This window comes from Silurus meridionalis, chromosome 4 (assembly GCF_014805685.1).
Source record: "Silurus meridionalis isolate SWU-2019-XX chromosome 4, ASM1480568v1, whole genome shotgun sequence".
NCBI classification, from domain to species: Eukaryota; Metazoa; Chordata; class Actinopteri; order Siluriformes; family Siluridae; genus Silurus; species Silurus meridionalis.
The window spans coordinates 20,562,923-20,587,306 of record NC_060887.1 but is presented as its reverse complement, the minus strand read 5'-3'; the positions used below and the strand labels follow the sequence as shown (position 1 = coordinate 20,587,306).

The following is a 24,384-nucleotide window of genomic DNA, read 5'->3' as shown; positions in this document are numbered from 1 at the left end:
TGTGTATATGTGTGATCATTAGAGATTTATTTGGGGTCATGGATGATTTTGTAATGCAATTCTATGCATATGAAATAGCTTTATGGAAAATTTTATAAGAAGAAGAAATCCTGATTGATTATTTTGATCTTTTCATTAGTCTCAGTTCAGTTCGAAGTTCCTGTTATTTGTCTTGTGCAACACTGTGTCATGATCATCAAAGTTGCCTTTAAAACCATAAACTGTTCAGAGCAACTACAAAAAATGGGTTCCAGTTAGAAACACTACAAAATATGATATTCTTTATCTATTTTGCTGGGAATGTCCATAACCTGAAAAACACCAGTTTTGGTAAAAGATGAAGTTTACATTAAACATTTTCCACTGTGACTGTCTTCAATTTTGCATATAAATTTTATACATGATCTGTTTTGTATATGCAAAAATGTAATTGTATGTACAAATTAAAATAAACAACCCTTTACCTAATGCTTTCTTTCTCATAGCTGTCTTGTTGAAGTCTCTGCTGCTTCCTCAAGCTCTTCTCTGATGGAGCTATATGCTTCAGTTCAACATATTCTTTAATTAGGGTTATTAGTGCGATCTTTTTTTTTTTTTTTCCTAAAATTTTGAAATATTATTGAAGTAACAAGGAAGTCGTATTTTCTTTGTTTTATTTTTATTTGCTGCTCATTTAAATTCAATGTTTTAATGCTCATGTAAATATCAACAACTCAAATGTTGTTTGTTCCTTCCCCCAATCTTTTTTTTCTCAGATATAAAGCAACACATATGTGTACTTGATGATGGCATACATGAATACAAACTAGCAATACTTATAGCCATAATACTTAGACCTAAACAGAGTCACATGAGCATACAAATATGTTCTTAGACAAATAGGAAAGCATTTACGTCATGATTTCCCATTTACACAATAAAGCAGATAAATATCAGTGTTCAGTATTCAAGTTTTTCTCCCTCATTTAGGATCTCTATAATAATTATATTAAAAGGTAAAGATCTTGTCATAAAAAGACATGTATTGGACCAATTACTAACTTTCTGTCGAAAAGTTGGCAGAAGTCAGTGCCCTAATGAATCCTTCTAGGTTGGCCTTATTGCAGTGCAGAATGAAGGCAGAAATAACCTGATGATAATAGTAATATTAATCTCTACAGTCTCACATATTTAAGTTTAGCCCAGGGATAAATCTACGAACTCGCCTTAAAAGAAAAAAACAGTATGAAAATACAGGACACGTTTTCCTGAACTCTGTACTAAGACATTACAATAAAATGTGATTAAAATCTTTGTGGACGTTTATAACGAGTACAAGCGTAGACTGAACATCTAAGATTCAGCTAACATTCAGGCATCTTGGCAAGCACTCAGATCTCCTGCCTCTGAGACAACAAATGAAAAGCTGCGAATATCACACAAGCAACGGCATGTGCTTATGATGAAATCGGTATCATTTTGTAGCGCTGCTTGAAGTTTCTTACAAAGAACAAGGATAATTAATGATGGGTATCTATTCTGTTCCTCTCTAGTGGTTTGCAAACTCCCCTGCCTCCCATCGCAGAGCCATGGCACTTTTACGCCGACCGCCAGAATAGGCCTCCGGAAACTATGAAGGCAAATGGTTAAAGTATATTTAGAATAACCTTGACAAAGGTGACATTTCCTAGATATATCCTTTATATAAATAAAAAAACACTCAAGATACAATATTTGGACACCTGACCATCACACGCATATGTGATTCTTGAATATTCAATGTTTAATCCCTCTTTCTGGTATTATACTTGCTCCAGTCTATGCACTAGATTTTGGATTTGCCCTTTTAGCCACACAAGTATTAGTTAGGTCAAGTACGGATGTTGAGTCTCATCCAGGTTTAGGGTACAGTCAGCATTCCAGTTTCTCCCCATGATATTCCTTAGGGTTGAGGTCAGGGCTCAGCCTCTAGAAATTGTCATGGGTTGTCACAGGGGCATTGTCACTCTGGAATAGGTTTGGGGTTCTTAGGTCTATTCAACTGTCTTCTCTAAATGGTTACAATTTATTATGAAGACGCACATATGGCTGTGACAGACAGGTATCCACAAACTTCAGGCCATATAGTATATAAACTTTGTATTAATAAAATTCAGTTTGACTGGAACTCACTCTGTGATCACATGATAGAGTTGCCCGATCCATCTTATAAGTCTTCATAGGGGATGAGGGGGATGATTTACATTTGATGGGGAAATCATCTGAAAACCAGCAAACAAAGAATGAGTTTATAAAATGCATTTCTCTATTTGAAAATAGTTGTCAACAAATCAGCTTGAAAATACACAAACCTTGTTTGTCAAATGGGTTGTCCAGGAGATTTGGAGAAGGCAAGAAATTCTCTTTAGTGTAAACGCCTGCTCTTTGTTTTTTAAGTTCTTCCTCTCGCTGTTTTACCATCTTAATCTCTTCATCAACCAAAGAGAGGGTGCTCCGGGAGCGCAGCTTGAAAAACGGGTTGTTGAGAAAGGCTTTCTCCTCAGGTGCCACAGAAGCAGAGTTCAGGTTTAACTCTGATGCACTTCGAATAATTAGGTTTGATGTTTCCAGTATGATCACACTGGGGCTTTCATCTGATCTCCAATCGGCGGATTTAGAGGTCACCAACTTTCCAGCATGACGAGGGCTTTGGTGGCAAGTTTCGGGTTCGAGGATAATGACATTGTTACCTGCCATTTCGTGCTTCTGTGATCTGGTTGGGGAGGATGTAATGATGAATGATGGCATCTGGGAGCTGGGGGATAATCTGCAGTCGTCTTCCTCATGCTCAAGCATCTTTCTCCTCTCGTCAACCTCTTGACATAATTTGCCAGGGTTCAGGATGACTGGTTTTCCTTTTCCTGGCACACAATCACTTGAGTATGATTTGGACATTCCCCTTCCACGTTTCAGGGTTTCCTCTTTCTCCATGGCAGAGCGAATCTCTTTTTCTACTGGGGTTTCCGGGTCATCAAAAGGTGACCTGAAACTCGAGTCATCTACTCCTGAATCTTCTGAGGTGGGGCTAAACTGGGTATGTTGGTAGTCTTTGCTAAGTGCCAAACTCTCTAATTCAGCATCCTTCTTCTGCCTGTCAATGTTACGCACTGGGGTAAACATTAAGCTGTGATTACCCTGGCAGGTCCCAGTTCTGATGACAGGCTGGTGTGTGAGATTCTTTGTTTGCTCCTCCATCTGCAGCCACTGATTGCGTGCAACTCTGAAATTCACATGCTCTGTACTGACATTTTCACTCTTCATCTCTTGAATCACACAATAATCTTTTGGCATTTTCTTGTTGGAGTCTGACTTGACACAAGTAGATGAAAAGTCTTTATGGTTTACAGAACCTTTTCCTGACTCTTCTTCATCCTCGGATATCTTGGACAAGCCATGGAATAGTGTTGAAGGATTAAAAGCTATTTCTTGTGTAGGCTGTACATTAACTGGAGTACTTTCAGGTTGCTCCAACATGGTGTCCTCCACAGGCAGATCCTGTTCAGGTTCTTCATATGCATCTGATTTGTTTTGAATATTCACTTCAGGTTTTTGAATGAAGAGCTCTTGTGCACTTAACTGAAGGCTATCAAGATAGGAGTCATCATCCTCTTTATTAATGGAGGAAGAAAATATTGTTCTCCATTTCTCATCAGTCTCACTGTCAGACGATGCTGCAGCAATTTCAACCAATAGACACTCATCTAAGTCTTCAGGATTTTGACCAGACTCATTTGAGATATCTGACATAACTTCTTGCCGGATGAATGATTCCAACATGGATTCGTCTACTTCACACCCTAAGCCTTCCAAGATATCCTCAGGGAATTCTGCTTTGAATGGATCTAGTATATCTACGTCTTCAGCATCCTCTATTACAGGCACAATATTTTTCAACAGTTCCTCTTTCACTGAATCCTGTCTTTTTTGCATGGCCTCATTCTCATACATACTCTCAGCACTAGATGGTGTATCAGACATAGATGAAGTAATAGATTCATTGCGATTAAGCTCACCATTTGTGTCGTCCAATATTAAAGCTTCTTTAGGGGATGGCACATCTTCGAATTCATCACCATTTGCCACTGTGGGAGGCAAGTCTGCTAAAATGGCATCCGTTACTTTGGCACTCAGGGATTCAAATAGAACATCATCATTGCAAACCTGTTCATCTTCAGCACTCGTGTCCTTGTTCTCAATTAATTCGGTCTCCTGGACTTCCACCTCATAGTCTGGTATATTTCCTATGTTAGATTGCTCAGTTGTCTCCATGGTGATTATCTTGGAGAGGGTCTCAAGTTTAGTTTGTGTCTTATTCTCAATCAAGAAGAAACTTTCATTCACTTCTGTGCCACCAGATTCTGGAATCTTGCTTGCAGCTCCCTACAAGAGAAAAAGAATATGAAAAAAAGTTATAATACTCATAAAAGTTTTTAAACATGGTAAATCCTGGGCAGGAAGCCTTTAATGAGTGGCAAGGCATTAAAGTGCAATGTGATCATTAGTCAGAGATTTTTCAGGCTTTAAATTGTATAATATTAAGCATACAGAATACTTAATGGCATTAATTACAAGTGTTTTTTTAATGTAACAAAGATCAAGATTATTTTTGCTATATGACTTATTATGCCTATTGATTATGCAGATTGTTATGCTTATTGACATGAACATGATTAGTGAACATTCCATTTATGTAAGTAACAAGTAATGGGACTAAATGTGTTAAATGGGCTTTTGCTTGTTATTATAACATCTGCGTACAGCAGATTTATACCTTACCTCATTGGTGTCATGCAAAAATATCATACCTGATACCACCAAGCATTTTTTTTTCTGATCAACACACAAATGTCCTTTTCAATCAAATACATTTTGATTCAAACGTTCACATCTTTCTCTGTTAATTGTTGAACAGTTTACATAAAACATTTCACTGCAGGTGTAAAAAATTCACTTTGCCTTAAGCACTTAAAGCACAAAATAATGCATCTCAGACAATCCGGAACAGAAAAGTAACAGAAAATGATTTGTTTACTATTGCAGTGAATCATTTCACACTTTGAGTGGCTCTGAGCAAGGAAAAGAAGAAGCCAGATGGAATTAAATGCTTCCGTTATGTAAGCCCACAAAATGGGTCCTTCGCCCACATATGATGCACCGGGGTCCCTGCATCTTATTAGCCTTGCCCTCCATTAAGCTGAGGAGAGGAAGTGAATGAAGCAAATCAAAAGCCCATAAGGAAATGTCCCTGCCTTGTTTTAACACACAGCTTCATACATAAATCTGCAAACACTGCAGATCTTAATTTCCTGTTTTTGTTGATTTTTTTTCCCTTTTAATTTTGAATTAGATATTTAAATCTACTTTTAAAGTGATTGTTTTCCACAGTTGTTCCTTCTGATTTAGTGTTTGGTAATGACTATGTAGTTTCCTACATTGTAATCATTATGATTACAGGCAGACAAAGTTAACAGTGAGCTCACCAATGCCCCTTGCCAAGTTTCAGCGTAATGTGCTGCCTAATGCTAAAACTCTTTCAGTCAACAGCCGCTTCATACAAAGCAGAGATTTACTACTACAGAATACACTCCAATTCCATTAGCTTTTCCAGAGAGTGTTTTATTAACATTTCAGTTTTGCACCATCAGAAGCCAAAAAGAATGTTTTCACCAATACTCAGTTAAAAATAGTTATGTTGTGGATCAGACATGATTTAATAATTCAGAATGTTTCATCTTGTCTATATTCTCCACTCTCTGGAATACAAATCTTTCTGGAATACTTACAAAAGCTCATGAATTCAATTATAAAGCTAAAATGCATTTTCCACTAAACAAATCCCACAAAAGGCTTAAAGCGCAATGAAAACAACAGACACAGAAAAGTGTTGAGCACCATGGCAACAGCCCAGAAGGTATAACAGCTCAGCTGGTGCGTAAACGTCCATGCTCACAGCCTCCTTGTCTTAGCACTTGTGTCATAATAATCAGTATGCAATAAATAATTCAGTGACATTAGGACTGAAGACAGACACAGAGAAACAGAGGTAGCTCTAAAGCCAAACACCTTCCATGATCTCCAGCCAGAACTGCCAGCCGGCGATCATCTCTATTCTATTGCTAAGTCAACTATTCCTCCCTCAGAATGCACAGGCTCTCTGGCTTTCATTTTAGGATAAATGCATGAAGCTTAGAGCTGGTGTTGGCAACTGAATAACTCAGGATAACATTGAAATATTGGCAGATATGCCATTATATGTATGCTTTGGTCTTTGATGCCTGTTGCTTTAGGCAATACTTTCACTCCACACTTTCCATAATGAGATCAATAATTGAATGTGCAACATGTATAGATTTGTACACTATCAATGTGGCCCTCATGTGTATACTTTTTGGCTATCGGGCAAATAAAGGTTAGATTTAACAGATTGTGTTTTCTGTCAGTGCGTCTTCCGAAAGAGAGATTCACAATTCTGAGGGTCACCTTCAGACTTTGCTGACTGAGAAGAAGGAAGGTGTTTTAATTCGCTTTATTATTTCAGGGACATTTTGCTCTCTGAAGCACAAAAACCTGAATCATAAGCAGAGTTGAAGTGAAAGAGACTGTGCAGTGCGTGGGCTGGTCATTCAGACCTCCAGCCAGCCACTTTTCTGAAAAGCTAACAGCCTTAAGAGACAGCTTGATTAGGCTCCATCTGTCACTGCACAGCAGGGGCACATGTTTCACAAGTTTCATAAGAGATCAGTCAAAAAACATTAGATGTGATAGTCATTTAAATACTTAAATGTGTTCCAGCTGAACCCTGTGAGGTTTTTTTGGTCATTATATGTAATAATATACATCAACATTTCAATTGTATGAAGAAAAAAAAAATTGGTCTAGCTGTCATAAGTTTAACTTTAACTATTACAGAGATTGCTGAAATCTAGTTCTGTTACAGTAAAATATTTCTCATTCCTTTAAAGGGTCGAAAGCCGAGACTCCAGCACTCTGCCTTTTTAATGAGGCAACAGAAAGGAGCAGAAACACATCATTTGCAATCAGACTTCTCATCAACCACTTCTGACTTCTTGCGCAGTTTCAGATATGTCGATTTAAAACATGCACCAGGAAAATTCAAACAAGATTTTTATTACAATTGAAAGATTTTTATTTGTATTTTTTTTTTTGCATGCTACGCAATTTCACAACTACCACTCAATTAGTATTTATGCTGATGTGTGCAGGAAAATCTGTGTAGGTAAGAAAATGTAGCTTTTTTTAAAATGAGAATGTAACTGTATGAAGTTCCCAAATGAAAAATTATAACAAATATATGTTCAGCATATTCAAATGTTTAAAAATATGTTCTGAAAAAGGATTTGTCCAAAAGATTTTTTTTGTCAAAACTATACAAAATCTGCTTCTCATACAATATAAACACTACAGCAAAAAAAAAAGAAAAAAAAGAAGAAATGGGGAAAATATCACCTTCCACACATTACGTCACAATTCCCAGAAATATAACAAATGATTAATAGACACGTATGCAATCTTATATACTTGCCCAATTAACATTCCTGTCAGCTGAAAGTCAGTACCTCTTTATGCCTGTGCTCTCTCTCTACATGGTTGCCTATCAAAAGCACTGCAATGCACAAAAGCTCATAACTGTGCCTACAAAACACAGGGGTCATTTGATTTGCTAGCTGTAGTTGGAAAAGTAAAATGAATGAGTTGGCTGTAAGTGTAGCTGAGGCTGTTTCTATCCTACCTTGCTCTGTGGCAGCAGCAGAGTGTAGAATGCTAAGCTGATGCTCTTCCCTGTATCCACAGAAACGCGACTCACACTGAATGTGTGAGGAGCAGCCAATAGCTGAGCAGTTTGTCTCTGCTGCTTCGTTACAAGCTCACACACTCTCACACTCACAGAAATACATGCACACTCACAGTCTCACAGGAGGTCTCGGAAACTGTCAGCAAGGACTGCAGATATTTAGCTCCTAATGACATTCCCAAGCAAAAATCAGTTCTGTGAGTACGGATTTCTTCCTGTGTGTAACACACTCAGCAACACACAGGCTGTGAGTTAGACATTGGAAATGTCTTGATAAAATTTGATCAACATTTTCTATTTAAATATAATTTCAGAAGTTTTCAGATTTAATTCTAAAGAAAGGACTGAGGTTTTTATCACTGCATTAAAGTCACACAGGAGCCGTTTCTCATCCTGGTGTTTAATCAAATGGTTATTGTCTTAAAGTGAATATTTGACAGATATGAAAACCTGCAGACTCACTAATGCAGAGACACCAATCCACTGTGAAATGAAAATATTAAAAAGTAAATTCATACAAGGCTGCCATCAAGCATTTTCCAATTCAGTTAGTAGCTTTCCAGATGCTCAAAAATATGAAGATTATATCACATTATATCTGTTAGAAGACGTGAAGTAGTGATAATCAGCCATATGCATGATGAACGATTTTGCTGAAATAACAACTTTCCTATGATTAAATGAACCACGGAGTGTATTTTCACAAGTAGTAGCTTCCAAACTGGGATGCACAAATATATAGTCTGCCTTTAAAAATAATATGTAGGAAAGAAACAAAAGAAAACCAGAAATGATGAAATCAAAATCATGAAATGATGAAATACATTTCCTCTTCATACATCATCACACACAGTCTAAAAATATTGTGGGTTATTTAAAGCATTCTCATTCACCCCAAGTAAAGGCTTTATTAATTTTTTTTTTACTTAGAAAAAATGTCTATCAAGAATTTGCAGTGCCAGAAAGTCATTCACAAATTAAACAATGCAACAACCAAGCAAAAAGCACAACGGCAAATTCAGAAACAATGCAACAAATGCAAATGCAAAATCAGCGCAGGAAATGTATGTCTTCATATATGCTTTAGGGTTCTGTTGGTTCGTTTGTGGTTTGTTAATGTGTTTAACTCATGCCAGTGTATGCATTGGGAAATGCTCTCAAAATAAAATAAAAAATGTATTTCATTCAGTCAATGCAAGATTGTATTCTATTTATTCGATCCAGAGCCTCTATAATATAAAGTCTAGCTTTTAAGCAGATTTGGTATGTCATTAACAAATCCCTGAAAAACTGCGCTGCTCTATTCTTTGTGAAGGCTCTATTATTCAGCATTAATCAGAGCTCCTAAATAACAATAATTGTCCAGAAAGAGATAATTGTTAATAAAATAGCTTAATACCACACTTTGGGACTGCTCTTTACCATTCTATTTTTATTTAATTTAAACACAAGCATTATAATACTTTTACAAAGAAAACTTGTGTTCTGGTTTCTAATTAGCAATATTATAGTTGCTTGCATTTATAAATGCAAAAAATAGAATTGTTTTTCACTTGCATTTACTTGCACTTTCAAGGCACTTAAAATAATTATATACTGCAGAGCATTTCATAAACTGACAACAACTCTGGCGATTATTCATGTACTTTCTGTGATACAAAAATCACAGAGTACATGAATAATAAAAAACATGCTAATAAAAAAAATATATTACTTTAATATTTTTAAATAATTGTTCATATTCATTTTCTTTTCATATTTATTTAAAAAAAAATCTTAGTTCTATTGTAGAAAACACCCAGTTCTTGTGTCCATCTTTCTTATTATTTCTTCATCACAGCCTGGGATCTTGCTGTGCAGGAACTGCATATTTTTCTAGCTGAGGCTGTTTCATTGTCAAGACTGTGAAAAAGAAGGTAAAGCAGTGAGTGCATCCAGATGTATTGTATAAGTCTATAAAAGGACAGGTTCAAATCATATATTAATATGGAATCTTGTATATTTTTGTAATCTTCTGGATTATATAATGCAAAGTTTCATAGGTTATATAACTGACTCTCATACAGCTGTTACGAAATGTCTCTGAACAGTCACTGAGCCTTAAGAGTGACCAAGGACAAGCTGTTCAATTTAGAATGATTGACAGCAAAGGCTGTAGAAATACTTTAAAATAGAGGGCATTATTCTTTTGCACAGGACATAGACAGACATTTAATCCCACTTTGGCACTGTGGACGTCTGTGAGAGAAAAAAGTAGGAAAGATGCCTTGCATGACTCAAGAAAATGGTTGAGAGCTTTGGACCCAGAAATACCAAAAGAGACAACAGACAGAAAAATAGGCCATGTAATGGAATTGAATCAGTAAATGTCATTTTCCTTCCATTTCCTAAATATTAGTTATAGCAGGGTTTGTGAAAATAATGTGGAAGGCATTTTTTATCATTTAAACTTATTACAATACCAAAATAATTAAGCAAAACTATTATATAATAATATTATATTACTAAATTAATGTCAATAGATATTTTATAGACTATTTTTTTTTACACAGAAACCTTTATTTGTGGATAAAATATTTGCTTTATTTAGTCATTGTAATTTATTTTCACGCATTTCATCTTTACAAGATTTTTTACATACTAATTGTGTCCACTGAGAGGAGCTAAATCATCTCTATCTGCCAGGAGCCATTACACATTTGAACATGACTGTTGAGGAGCACACCCACTGAAACGAAAATTTATTTGACCTGTATACACCATGTTAAAAATTTTTATTGAGCAAGTAATATTTAATCATTCAAATATTATATATTTACATTTTCGAGCAAAATGGATATAAACCCAACCAATCAGGTAACAAATGTCCAAGTACCATTGTCCAAATGCAAATTTTGTTTGTCTCTGGTCGAGAGACACAAAAAAGTCAAATATTTGTTTTCTGTACTTTTCACAACTATATATAGTCATAACTGTCATCATTGTGTTATTCAGAAGGTTCTTCTTGGTTGCTACACAAATATGGCATGCATTGTTCATTCAGCAGGGATGTAAAATACTATGTTGCTCCTGACTGCACCTATACATATAGAGAAGTGTTAGAGGTGATACAAAATGCAATTAGGTGCCATGCTGCTGTTTGAATATACCTGAGGTATCTGTTTTTTGTGTCCCGTATTGCATTAGGTGTCCTCCGGACATCTGACTTTTGATAAAACTGTGCCTGACTTCTGAACGATAAAGATTGTCATTCTTGGGCTGGAAGACCTTGCTATGGTAACCTTGTGGATGATATGATAGAGCTGGTTCCTTATCATTGTCTTCTTCATCATTATCAATTACCACTAGTTCAGCTTGGATTGCACTGTCTCCTTCTTCTGGCTCTGCATTTTTAAAGCCCATAAAAATCATAGTGACAGGCGCACTGCTATCCACATTAGATGAGAAAGAGTTCTCTGCGTAGCAGCAAGCATCTTCTCTTAGATGAAATGAGGAGTGCTTCTTATATCCAAGTTGTGAATCAAACAATGGAATTGGCAGATTCTGTTCTTTAAGCTCCTGCATGAGCTCTGCATTATTCATGTGCACACCACCACAACCTTTGGTAATATTTGCGTTTTTTCTTTTCACAGCATTCTTATTTATGTGAAAATCCCCATGATCAGGAATATAAGAATGTATTTTTTTGGTATCTTGAAGTTGACAGATTTGATTGTCAGGCTGCAATGTACTAAAGGTCTTGCTCTGTATATGGATCCCATTAGGACCTTGGCTGACTATCCCTCACTCCACTTTTTGAGTAGTACAGGACCTGCTGTAAGGGCTGGAGAAAACAGGCTCATGATACTGCACATCAGCTAGGTCTTTCTTCACTGTGGCTTTTCTTAAAAGCTCCTTCACATCCAGAGGGCTCAGTTTATCAGGTGCATCCTCAGACTCCTTTCCAGGTGACTGAAGAGCATAGACCGACTTCCTGCCGTCATCGTAGACTTTGATACCTTCCTCCTGGAATTTCTGTGAATTGACTGTGGCAGTAGAAAGAACATGGCATTTGCCTGTGCGCAGGTCTTTTTCCACAATGATCTCCATAGCATACATAGCTGGAGAAAAAAAGGCTAATTAAGCTTAAGTCAAGCTATTGGTTTACACTGCTATTTAAAAGACTTTGAAAAGCATTGGCAAATGATCATCATTGAAAGATTTCCAACCAATAATCTGTGGTTTAGAATAATAATTAGAAAAATTGTCTCTCTGTTCAGTGAACTTTAAACTTCTGCCTTGCTTTAATGAAAAAGTGCAGATTTTTTGAGACAGCATTTAGCATAATGAAAAAAAAAATTAAATTATATTTATATTTGCCCTTGAATTGCATTTTGTATAGCCTTGTGTTATGAACAATGCTATGTAAACCGAGTTCCTCGCCTTTCCTATAAAATCTCCAGCTATGGATTATCCTTCCGAAATTGTTTAAGAAGTTTTTTCTTAAAGATAATGGGGCAGATTCAGGGGGGGGCCTTGAGCATGAAAAATGTTTTTGTGAACTAGGATACTCATATCTGTTAAAGGTGTATTAGCATGATGCTCAGACCACAGAATTGTATAGCTCAACCGAATGGAGTTTGTGCTTCTAGCTATACCTGTTCTTTCTATCCACCAAGCTGCATGTGTTCTACAGTCTTCTGATGTAATCCTGACACATTTTCCTGCTGTGGCTCAACTCTCCCACCTAATGTGCATGATTCATTCTGATGCTGTTCTTCTTGCTTCTGCAGGTTTCAGCACCTTCTGCATCATCAAGAGCTGTAACCTCCAGAAAGGTCCAGAATATCCTCAAGATATTCACAACTGATACTCATCATTCTGATTCATTTTTACCTTGATACTGCTCTGTTGCAACGTCTAATTAACAGTATGTCTATCATATACTCAATACTGTAAGCAATATGATGATAACCAATATTCATTGTCTTTTGAATGCATCTAATACTGCATACGTTTTGAATATATGACTATATGGAAATAGATAAAATGTTATTATAAGAGGCATTCCTTAGTCTATAAGTCTGGTTTCCCTCAAGCTGTCTACCAAATGTTTTCTAGCCATCACTCTGACTCATTGGAACTAAACTGTGTAATATTTCCTGCGAAATATATGTGTTTATATATTTCATTAACTAAAGCTGTTTTTTCTGCTGAAAAATTAACATATAGACTTTTTCAGTCTGCACAGTAAAACTGAATGCTTAGTTCCAGGTTGAATTCTTAACATACTAATCAAGTTAAACCTATCCTTAAATTAGCTTAATTTAAATAACTAAGTCATTAAAGAACTATTTGTGCTTTTTGAAACTGGAAATGCTAGTTCTATCTGAAAACTAATCGACCAGGAACAGTCTAATTAAATGCTTTTTACTTTAGAGTGTGTATTTGTCTTCCAATTGCTGCTAGCACTTTCTATAAGCCAGTTAGCTACGTTATATGCTTAACTGCTTTAAGCTTTAATTAGTGGTAATTTAGCACTAAATGCCCCAATGCGATTTCAGAGTAAACAATAAACCACTCTGCAAATACAAATTGGTTAGAAGTTGCTTAATGTTAAATTGTCCCTTTTTAAGAGATTTAACTTTAATAATATAAAATAAATGTAAAAAATGTTTGCTATTCAAATAAAGCAGAGAATTTGAAGCATACCCCTTTTCTCTGCTTCACTAACAGGATCTTTTACTGAAGTGTTGATTCTTCTTATAACAGTTGGAGTATATGACTTAGGGATATCAGGTATTGTGGAGTAGGTATATTGAATCTCTGTAAAATAACAAATAAATATTACTATAATAAATCAGATGTTTGTTTTTTTTATATATAAATTAGATGCTATTATAAAATAGCAATATGTTATAAGTTCTAACAAGGAATTTTTTTTTTACCTCTTTGCACATCGCCATTTACTTCCTGTGTAGAAATACAGTTGGTGCACATAAAGACATAACATGATGTAACGATATCAAACAAAGTAACTTAATCAATCCGTCTGTTACCAAACTGCCTTCGGTCCGTTCTCACAGCCAAGAGATTGCAAACAATAGCTTTGTAACATTCGGTACAAAACAAAAGCACACCTTGTGCTATTGACCCATCAGCATTAACCCAGAATGCTGCAGTAAGTCTTCACTGCCTTCAAACATGCTCAAATAACTAAACCAAGCAATACCTTTATAATGTCCTCAGCTGTCCTCTCTACCTCCTTCAGTCGCTTTAAAATGAGCCCTTCTTTTGCTGAGATATTCAGCTCCTCTGTTTCAAGATACTCAATTTCACTCTCTATTCTGCAGGACAAATGAAAGGAAAAAGAAAATAAGATGACAGAACAGTCAAGAATGTAGGAATATCCTGTAGGAAGTTCTAAATAGTAATACCAATTACAAAACTAAACATACATCAAATTAACTTTTTATGAAAAATGATGACATAAATTAACAAATCCTTCTCAACAATACATATTATTATTAAAATGAAGATCATAATGATAATGATAATAATGACGATGATTATTACTTTTATTTGCTATCTATTCAGCCCCCTAGAACATCAGCATTACCAATCTAAAAGATGAGATTCATTAAATTAATTGTCGAATTAATTACTGCATTAGAAATATTTCTTTTCAATTATAGTGGTATATGTGACATATACTGTAACACTATATTACTACCCCTGGTCACTACAGCTGTAGAAGCTAAGTGTGGTCTCAAGATCCATTCTTTTTAGAATTAGTGTTGTCTAGAGTTGGTATTGGGAAATGGTCTTGCAAAGTAGGCGTAAAAAATATTTATTGTTGTTTTTTTCTCATGCAAGGTTTATAAGGTTTATAAGGAGGTTTATAAAGTTTAAAAGGATGTAATTTCTTTCCATTAACCATAATCAGGCCTAAACATTGGCAACATGCACAAGTTCAGTCATCTAGTCTGTATCTAGGCTTGTTTTGATCTCAGTCAACTCTGAATTCATATCACATATACATTCACAACTGACCAACGACCACACATTTCTCTGTAAACAGAAAGCTTTTAGAATAATATTGCTCGGCTGAATTTCGATTTTTTTTTTAAACTAATCTTCCAGGTTGTTGGTCACAGATAGTTAAACAGTGGAGTGGAAAAAGAGAACTTGTTTGAAATTGCTGTGATTGGGGGCATGACTTTGAACTTTAGTGTCAGAAACGTTTATAAAAAAAGAAGATATGCGTTGCCTCCTGGGATTTCCTTCAGATTGCTTTTTTGCTTTTGTTGATCAGAGCAAAGACAGTTCACTAAGCAAGATTCTCAAAACGAAAGTATTTCAATATATATAAAGGTAGATGTCGATAGGGACAGAAAAAACAGTCGTTTTTTCTTTTTTTTGTGTCGTAAATCGTAAAATCTTTTATCTAAATGTTGTAAATCGTAAGTCGGGTGGTTGTAGGTCAGGGTCTGACTGTACTCCCTTTGTTTTTTGAAGAAAATAGAAATCAAGCTGTGTAACACAAGCAACTGTGGGGAAATAAAATCCTGCCTATACTAATATAATGGGAGATTGAGATAGAGATTTTAATGTGTTTACATTGATTGTTAAATTCCTTAAATGTTTTATTTGGACTGATGCACTCTTAAGTGCGCAGAAGTTCAATACATTATTTATGGTTCCTTGATTATTTATTTAACACTAATCTCTTAGTCATACATTAATATGGATCTGATGTGAGTAGACAGAACGTGTCATTATACACAGCAGAATTATTGTTTAACATATTCGTATTAATCCTACCTAAATAATCCTCTCAACCACTTTCCTAAGAGATTAGTATTTAGAATAATAAAGCCTACAGCATGGTCCTGATCTTTTTCATGCAAATCCCTTTTCTCTGAACAGCCTTCCAATAAGTGTTTTTTAAATCTAGTCTATTAAAACTTTGTTCAATCCAACATTACATTACAAAGTTACATAGCCTTTCTCTTGTGTAAAGTTATAGATCAACTGGGTATTGAGAGATTATTTTGTATTGGGAGTTTGTCTTGATGCTGTTGCACCCCTCTCAAATTTGTTGATAGTGGAGTGAAAGGATAATGAATATCCTTTCCCTCATGCCTGGGTTATATTTTAGTAATTCATATTAGTTATGCTATCATATCTAAATCTGCTGTAGTCTCCATTTTACTCTATTTTAAATCACTGCAGGATTAGAGCAAATTGGTCTCTATATAATATATAATATGGTCTCTCTCTCTCTCTCTCTCTCTCTCTCTCTCTCTCTCTCTCTCTCTCTCTCTCTCTCTCGAACTGTATGTGTACTTCTGCTCCCAGACATGATGCAGGTGCTTGATCCTGAAACTCTTCTATCACTGTGGATCCTCTCCCCTTCCAGACATACTAAATTCATCTTCAATCTTACTTGGATTTTCTGCTTTATTGAGTCACATTGTGTTACTGCATGGACATCACAAAGATTTCCCAAAAACAGTTCATGCACAACTTTTACCCTTGTTTATTATCTTACTTGTACACTGTAATTCATAGTGCTCATCCCAGTACTTCAAATTCTCATAGTGAACATCCCTTCAACACATTTGCTTTTAGTTTTTCCATGTATCCGATATCACCCAAATTCTTCTTCATTTCATCTCACAATCACCACTGGATTTCTCAGTAGGGAGCTAAATCTACATCTGCATTTCTGTAAAGATATATTGTGAAGTGTCTGTTGCTACACTGTATAAGTAAAATTAACTTAAAATGTAGCCTGCAGGCTACAAATAATTAAGTCCACAGATGCTTGTAGAGAAAGAGAAAAAAAAAGAAACTCCCAGAAACTGATGCAGTCCTGCTATTTGAAGTACCTGAGGATTTGTTGCTGCAATAGCATGTTCTGCTGCTGCTCCTCTTGAGCCTGTGCTCTCATGGCTTCTTCCTCCTGTTCATTCTGACTGCTCAGGCCATCCATGAGCCATTGTTCCCGCAGAGCTTTTTTCTATTTGGACAATAGCAAGATTTTGCTGTTTAATCGTTTTTATCTATGTATGCCAAGACTTAAAATTATAGAACTTCAAATAAGTCATACAAGATTATGAAACTGTAGGACATTTAATACCTTTAGATATTGAAGTTTTAATTTCTCTTCCTCGATCTCTCTTCTTTTTGTTGCAATATCCTCTTGTATTCTTCTTTTCTCCTGTTTCAACACATGAATCAACAAACATAAATTCGTTCTCAGATTCCTGAAAACATATTGTGTTGTGTGATTGTGTAGTCGGTGTTCTAATTCTTTAGTAGTGTACATTAAAGTCATGCATAAGGTGTCAAATGAAATTTCCAGGAACAAGAATAGATCATACATAACATGAACAATGGCCTGAACACAACCTTTAGAAAAGGGGATCATGAAAAAAAATTCTCTACCATACAAACTGATATTTGAACATAAGAACAATCTGATTGATATTATCTTCTAATTTTACTTGTAAAAAAGGCTAAAAATAAATTAATACCAAGTTTCACGAGAGGGGCCATTACAGCTTCAAAATACTAGATCTTTATAAACTGAAAACATTTTAATGCACATTAGGATCCATGTCTTAAAGCACATCACAATATCATCATGCTGCAAATAATTTGGCTAAAAAAACCACAAAGCTTGCCTCTACCTGTTTTTGATTATAGATTTAGGTTAATATATTCAAATTAAACCCTGCATTCTTAATTTGAACAATATCTCACATAAGTATCTGACTGTATATCATTGCAATAATATTAGCGCTTCCTTATTAAGATGTGTTGAATAAATGATCATTTTCAGAAGTATAGATGAGGAGGTAAGAAATTCAGCTTTAATGGTTTATAAGACAATATTGTAGGTGGTCTGTAGGTAAAATTATATATCACAGGTACAGTCTTCTTACTGTTTAAAGAGACAATTTGGCCAATATGTGATCCTACTCTGTAAGAGAATAGGATTTCCAGAGGGTTTTCAGGGTTTCAATGTTTTGGGTCCTTAGCTTAAAAAAAACCCAAAAAAAACCAATGTGTTTTAAGGAAACAATCTGTTGTATGCTTCTGCATAAAACCTTGAACAACCGAAGAACCCCTAAGTATTTACAAATATATGAAAGTGTAAAAGCCATGCATATTGGCTAAAAATCAATAAGCAAGCATAAAATATACAGTTAAATATAAAAATATAGTGAATGTCTCATTTCTAGAATAGTACTGTACTTACTGTGATGGCCTGTAGTCTTTCCCGCAAAAGGTCAGCCTCCTCCATACTGACTCTAAAACATAGAGGTGAGAAGAATCTCGTCTGAGCAATGCATACAGCCAGAGAATGAACAGTGTACAGGCAGCAAGCAAGAGAAAAAAAGCCAAATTTAGACCATGGGTGGGTGGATGGTTGATAAAGTGGGGCACACATTCTTTTTGGGTATGGCTGGAAAACCACTGGGGTTTGGAAGCAAAAGGTGAAAAGGAGTAAGCATTTTCTATAACAGTGTTCTCTTAGAGGGAGGACTGGATTTGTAGTAATAGTGCTATAATTTATTGCACTATTAAGCTAATAGATTAGGTTGAGACGCGTTTTTTATGTATCATGTGTCTGATTTTTCCAGCATGATGATCTGTAGACCTGTAAAAGTCACTCTCAGTTTCCTGGGTGTAAATAAATATGTGATGAAAAGGCAACAAATTTTATGGCAGTAACAGTAGGAGATAAATACATGTCAGTGTATCAGTAAAACTAGTGGCCAATGTCAATGGCTTCAAATATCATACAGTACATAAAACTTATGGTCGTAAAACAGAGGTCAAGGTTTGTTTTAAGTTGTCCATAGGATTTATTGTTCCAAATATATACCCTAAGCCTTGCTAATCTTTTGTAACATTTCCAAAACATGCACTGTACACATTTGATCTATAAATATGTAGCCATTGCGGTATTCAAAGCCAGTCTGTGATGGATTTGATAGGAAGAATGACAGGCTATGTTGTTTATGTTAGTAATAGTCTGCTGAAGTGAAGCCTCACATCTGTCACTCAAACATCGACTCATGACAAGCAAGATAGATGATTGCAGTGTCAGGAAAAGGCATTTCAATGACAATGTGCATTTATGAAATATACCTATATATGAGTCCTCCGCAGTGATGTATGTGAATACCAGTCAATAATAGAATTGGGAAATAAATAGGCCACTGATTTACACAAGTGCAAGAGGGTTTACAAGATTACAATGTCAAAAACTATTCTTTAAGGGTCATTAATACTGCAGAAATTCCTAGTTGCTTATGAATCAAGTTTTTCCAAACATTTGTGAACTCTTAAGAGGAATCTGATAAGCATTGAAGAGTTCCCCAAAACAATATTCTGTTGTGTGGTGACATATTCATATAAACCATCTAAATCATGCTACTGGGCATTTTCCACAGGGAAGGTTCATTTACTCTCTCTCTCTCTCTCTCTCTCTCTCTCTCTCTCTCTCTCTCTCTCTCTCTCTCACAGCACTGCAGTTAAAACAAAATTTCTCTTTGGATGAGTGTCCAAACTGTATAACAAATGGTTTAAAACACCTGTCAGACTTGTGCTCAGTAACAGCAGTGATTTATTGAACCCCTGGGTCTGAATTTGTAGAGACAGGCGATGTGAAGTAAAACATTTGAACATGTGAAGTTTTCACTTATGTTGGTGTTCAATGTTTATGTGTACATGAGTGTGATTTTATTTGGTGGGTGGGTGGAATGACTAGCATGCAACTCCTCAGCATAGTGATAACACTGCTCTGTGGCTCTAAGCACAGCATACATCTGACTGATGCATTTTATGTGTAGGAGACCATACACCAACCTGTGCATACCATGGATAAAGAGTTTTGGGTGTGCTCCATCATTGTTTAGAATATTATGTATATAATATTCACATATATTTTACATTTTCATCCCTCATCCTTTAATTTGACATAAAACCCAAATTCCCAAGTGAAAAGTCAAACAAATAAGAGTGCATGGTGGGTTTCATTGACTACATTAGAAAGGAATGTGATTAAATGTGCTATCCAATCAAATCAAATCCTGTTCTGGTGTGCTCTTATTATAATGTTGCCAATGAAGGATTTCTTATGGTAATTTAAACATCAATCTGTTTTGGATCTTTGTCGTGCTTAAACATGCTACTGTGTATCCTGATGCATGTACCAGGTCCCCTGGAGAAAACACAGCTTCTCTGCCTCTATAATAGTGTTTATTTTCATTCTTCCTTTTTCACCAAACCCACCTTGAGTCTCATGGACCATAAGACCTGGTTCAAATAGCATCGTGTGAATACCAAACACTTATCATTGAGGCTGGATGAAAGAAAAATTTGTTCTGGCTTGAAGCTTCTGTCTAATTGTATATTTGGAGCACTGGGACCCAAATGCTACCATCTTTTGCAAATCTCAGTGCATGATCCATGGAGAAATGTCTGCCTCTCTAACCATCTTCCTCACTGTGCCTGTGGAGAAATATATTCTCATCCTTTTGCACATGGGTTTATTACAGTTCTAGTTATTTTAAACTTTTTAATTAATGCCCCAACAGTCAATGTTGTGGCCTAGCTGTTTTCTTGTAGCTTTGCCTGAAGATAATTATACTTTGTATCATTTCATTGGTGTGAATCTCTAATCTTCCCATGCTGATGACTAAGAAAATTTGGCTTCTGTGTCACCTTATATTCAACCGAATGAAACAAGTTGCGGAAGACTGCTTAAATAAAAAAAAAACTCAGACTGAAAAAATATATCTTTTGTAAGCCATGTCCTCAAAATGTTTTTAAATGATTCAGTTTCATTTGTGCACAAGAATTTCTTGGGATACCAAAAAATTGTCTAGCATATGTTTTTCTTAAAACTTATATGATTGTTTTTCCATTAAATTAAAAAGTATATATATTTTTTAATCACATTTAATAGCCTTTAATCCTACCTTTGCGAGCTTATGATAAGCTATGATGCAGCTTTTCTCATGTCATGTTTATAATTAGCTTTCCAGTGACACAAATCATGCTTTGGTGACTTCCTTTTAGCACTACACTATGTTACTAATAATCAGTTATTCTTTTAGCTATCAGGTTTTGTCAATACAAACAAATTTTCATTGAAAAGTCATAATTAGTATAGTATAGTAATGTACTCCCTTAAATTGTCTGCCAACTGAGTACAAACAGGAAACAAAAAACCAATAGGGTTTTGGCAGCAGAAATGGCATGTGTTTCTGCAAATTTCTTTAAGATCCAAAAACTAATAAAAAACATATATAAAAGACAGTAGCATATATCATTCTATGTATTTGATTTCAGAGGTGTTTACCTATACTTTTATTAGCAGTCTAATTAATTAACTCAGTTGCAGAATTATTGGACCCCTTTGAATCATGAAATAAGGTTGCTCTGATAAAGAGGCAAAATAAGTGTCTCCCTAATGGGCTTTTCCCTTTACCTCATTACAGTAACCAAGCAGATATGTAGTGGTGTTGGATAACACAAACACAGTCAGAACAGGCTACAGACGGTTATGTCACAAAGGCCTAAGCTGCCAGTGGATCTACCTGCAACTGAAAATAGCTTTTCTGTCCAGCTGTGCTGAGCAATGGAACACAACCATTATCCTGTGTGCTCCTCGGGTCTGTCAGCAGGTGCCACTGCTATTTAAACTAAAATGTAAACTAACAAATAAAACGCTACATGTCATGCAGACATGATCCCTTGAAACACAGTGCTGTAGTGTGAGCAGATTAGGTTCAGTTGTTGCTCTGAAAAATTTAACATTCTCTCTTTGCATGAGTTTCTGATCATACACTGAACACTTAAAATTTACAATCAGTTCTGAATAAATCCTAATCCTCCAGCAAGGATTGTGTCTACAGTTTGCTTAATGAGTCAAATGCATATTCTTCTAGGACATAAAACAGCCAATCTGTTTTCATGGCAAAGAGTTAGATCCATTTGTTCCTGTTTGGCTTTGTAGTATTGCAGAAAAAAGGATAGATAGATAGATAGATAGATAGATAGATAGATAGATAGATAGATAGATAGATAGATAGATAGATAGATAGATAGATAGATAGATAGATAGATAGATAGATAGATAGATAGATAGAAATACATACATACATACATACATACATACATACATACATACATACATGAATCTAGTACTTTTTTAGTGTTCAAATGTCATATATAATTGTAAATCATAGCATTTTTTTCTGAACCATACTGTTTTGTGTTTCGTGTGGTATGCCACTAAAAGAAAAAGAAAGGGATGAGTTGGGGAATCTCCCCAAACACAGTGCTGCCGTCACTGGGTCTCTGTAACCCTCTTGAGATTTCTATAGATGACAGCAATGTGTTACCAAAAGTCACACCCTTTTAAATCTTATTATACAGGCATTAAAGAGCTCCAACAGGGACAGTTGGCAAGCATGGAAACACACCAAGCTTAGAGGAATTATAAGATTACTGAATAAAAGACAACAGGCTCAGAGCTAAACAAAGCCATCATTCAAGTAATTATACTTTTTAATTAAACTAACACTGTGCAGTCAGATATTAGCCTTAATCAGATAGTACTATTGTTTAATAGGCAGACAGTTCAATAAGATTAAGCATATACAATAAACACGATGATATCAGTAAAAGGAAAGAGAGGCATTGACTTACCAATAGTTTGTGGCTGCTATTAGATCTTTGGTGAGCATATACTGGAGGGAAGTCACTTTGCTCTGCTCAGAACACAGTCCATCATAGCTGAGTGTGTGCGCATGCGTGTGTACTAATGAGTGTGTAGATGTGCAGGTAATGTAGGCTGAGAGTTAAGCTGGGGTTATCAGTCTCTGGCAGACTGCCCCCACGCTCGCTTACTTACATACAGCCACTTTCCTCTCTTCTATTGCTTAATTCTCTATCACTCCCCTCTCTTCTCTCTCCTTTCTCTCTCCCACTCACCAAGCTCCTCCTGAGCCTGTCAGAACTGGGCTGCCAGACCATATGCGAGTATAATACTGCCAAACAACAGACAAACAGACACACTGATACCTCCCAATATGCCCATCTTGTTCTTCGACTGTCAATCATCCAATAAACACTCACACAATTATCTCAGTAACCTCTTCTAAAATTAACCACGAAGGACAGTGGTTTGGAATGGAGCTGTTTCATTAGTTTCGCCTGCACAGTTGTACTGAGGATGAATCAGAAACCTCTGTTCTGCATTATGCTTAGTTTTTCATAACCACAGTGGCACTCTAGCTCCAAACAGAGTTATTAAAATTATTATGCAGCTCATTGTATTCACCAAGAGTGTTTTAGATGTGTAAAATGACAGATGTGTAACATGATCCAATGCACAGTACTCATCAAAATATTATTGCCTCACCCTCTGTTTGAAATTACTTATTATCCAAGGGATTCATTACAGCACACTGAGCGACTCCAAAAAAAAAAAAAATAAATAAAATAAGAAAGTGGGTTCAGAATGCAGCATTGTTATATAATCTGGTTCCTTAAACACTCCACTCTTATTGCACTTCTGCCTCCTGTAGCTGGCTAGTGTTTCACACTATTTATTATTTATTTATTACTATTTGTTATTTATTATAAGTATATTCATAGCTATGTTAAAGAAATTAATGGCCTTTTAAGGTGGATTGTAATGTTTCAGAGTATATTCTCAGCTGGGTACTCCCCCGCTCTATCCCCATCATTCATGCCATCATTCAGCAGCCGCAGGCAGGTACAAAAGTCTCCATGGCAACGGGCTGAACCCTCACCACATTTTCTGGTCCTTCACTAGCTAAAGATAGGAGCATGCGGCACACAGCCGTATTCTCGCTGTATAAAAGCTCTTATGTTTCTTTCCGTTCTCAACAGTATTGTTTAAAGCTGAAGTGTCCATTGACTTGTTCAGACAAACGGTGTGGGACACTGGATTGCTACAAAGGGATAATGAGGATGAAAATGAATATTGATTCGTTACTCTCTGGCTAGAATGGCTGTCTTGGATCACCTACATGAGTGATGACTGTCAAATGCAACACTAGTTGAATGACAGAGTATAACTATAACTATCATGAGCAGCTGGCAGAATAAGCTCAGAGGGACAGAATGCACAAAGAGGCTGATGCACAAACACATACACACACACACACACACACACACACACACACACACACACACACATATATGTATATATATGCACATACACAAACGCTCACAGTGATTTGAACAGGAACAGCTTGCAGCCAGAAAGTGCCAGTGTGGGACATTCCCGATGGCTGTGCCTTGCATGCCATCCTCACCAACCTGCTACACGTCCTGCTGAGTCTCTAATGAATGGAAATGCAGACAAAATGTGCCATCAGAAACAGGTCTTAGCTACAAGCTTACTGAGGAACAGTCAGCCCTGCTACCCACTCACAGGCTGTCACACAGAGCTCAGGAATCTCTGCAGATATAGCTGAATCAATTGCTCTTCTATTTCTTTATTTCAACAAGCTCAA

At 36.0% G+C, this 24,384-nt stretch overlaps 2 protein-coding genes across 3 annotated transcripts; both read right to left on the bottom strand.

Moving 5' to 3' along the window:
- Positions 1–641: 641 nt before the first annotated feature.
- Positions 642–22,814, bottom strand: LOC124384393 (palmdelphin-like). 2 transcript variants are annotated; one of them, XM_046847188.1, is made up of 8 exons: positions 22,547–22,814; positions 18,081–18,132; positions 16,956–17,036; positions 16,705–16,835; positions 14,043–14,157; positions 2,331–4,398; positions 2,152–2,240; positions 642–1,609 (listed from the first exon to the last, which is right to left on the bottom strand). In XM_046847188.1, exons 2-8 carry the CDS (start codon positions 18,123–18,125, stop codon positions 1,529–1,531), a joined length of 2,610 nt encoding a protein of 869 aa, XP_046703144.1. In that variant the 5' UTR covers positions 18,126–18,132; positions 22,547–22,814; the 3' UTR covers positions 642–1,528. The 2 variants fall into 2 exon arrangements, with proteins under 2 accessions (XP_046703144.1, XP_046703145.1); XM_046847189.1 differs by lacking the exons at positions 14,043–14,157; positions 16,705–16,835; positions 16,956–17,036; positions 18,081–18,132; positions 22,547–22,814 and adding an exon at positions 7,769–7,897.
- Positions 11,588–14,031, bottom strand: LOC124384395 (palmdelphin-like). Its single transcript, XM_046847192.1, has 3 exons — positions 13,759–14,031; positions 13,523–13,636; positions 11,588–11,931 (listed from the first exon to the last, which is right to left on the bottom strand). Exons 1-3 carry the CDS (start codon positions 13,808–13,810, stop codon positions 11,615–11,617), a joined length of 483 nt encoding a protein of 160 aa, XP_046703148.1. The 5' UTR covers positions 13,811–14,031; the 3' UTR covers positions 11,588–11,614.
- Positions 22,815–24,384: the final 1,570 nt, after the last annotated feature.

Excerpts from the sequence above, each read along its gene's own strand:
- LOC124384395 (XM_046847192.1), bottom strand. The coding sequence starts at position 13,810 with ATGTGCACCAACTGTATTTCTACACAGGAAGTAAATGGCGATGTGCAA. Across the intron at positions 13,637-13,758 it reads AAATGGCGATGTGCAAAGAG|AGATTCAATATACCTACTCC; the intron begins GTAAAAAAAAAA and ends GTTATTTTACAG. Across the intron at positions 11,932-13,522 it reads TAGTGAAGCAGAGAAAAGGG|CTATGTATGCTATGGAGATC; the intron begins GTATGCTTCAAA and ends TTTTTTCTCCAG.
- LOC124384393 (XM_046847188.1), bottom strand. The coding sequence starts at position 18,125 with ATGGAGGAGGCTGACCTTTTGCGGGAAAGACTACAGGCCATCACA. Across the intron at positions 17,037-18,080 it reads AAAGACTACAGGCCATCACA|GAGAAAAGAAGAATACAAGA; the intron begins GTAAGTACAGTA and ends GTGTTGAAACAG. Across the intron at positions 14,158-16,704 it reads TTGCAGCAACAAATCCTCAG|AATAGAGAGTGAAATTGAGT; the intron begins GTACTTCAAATA and ends TTTGTCCTGCAG.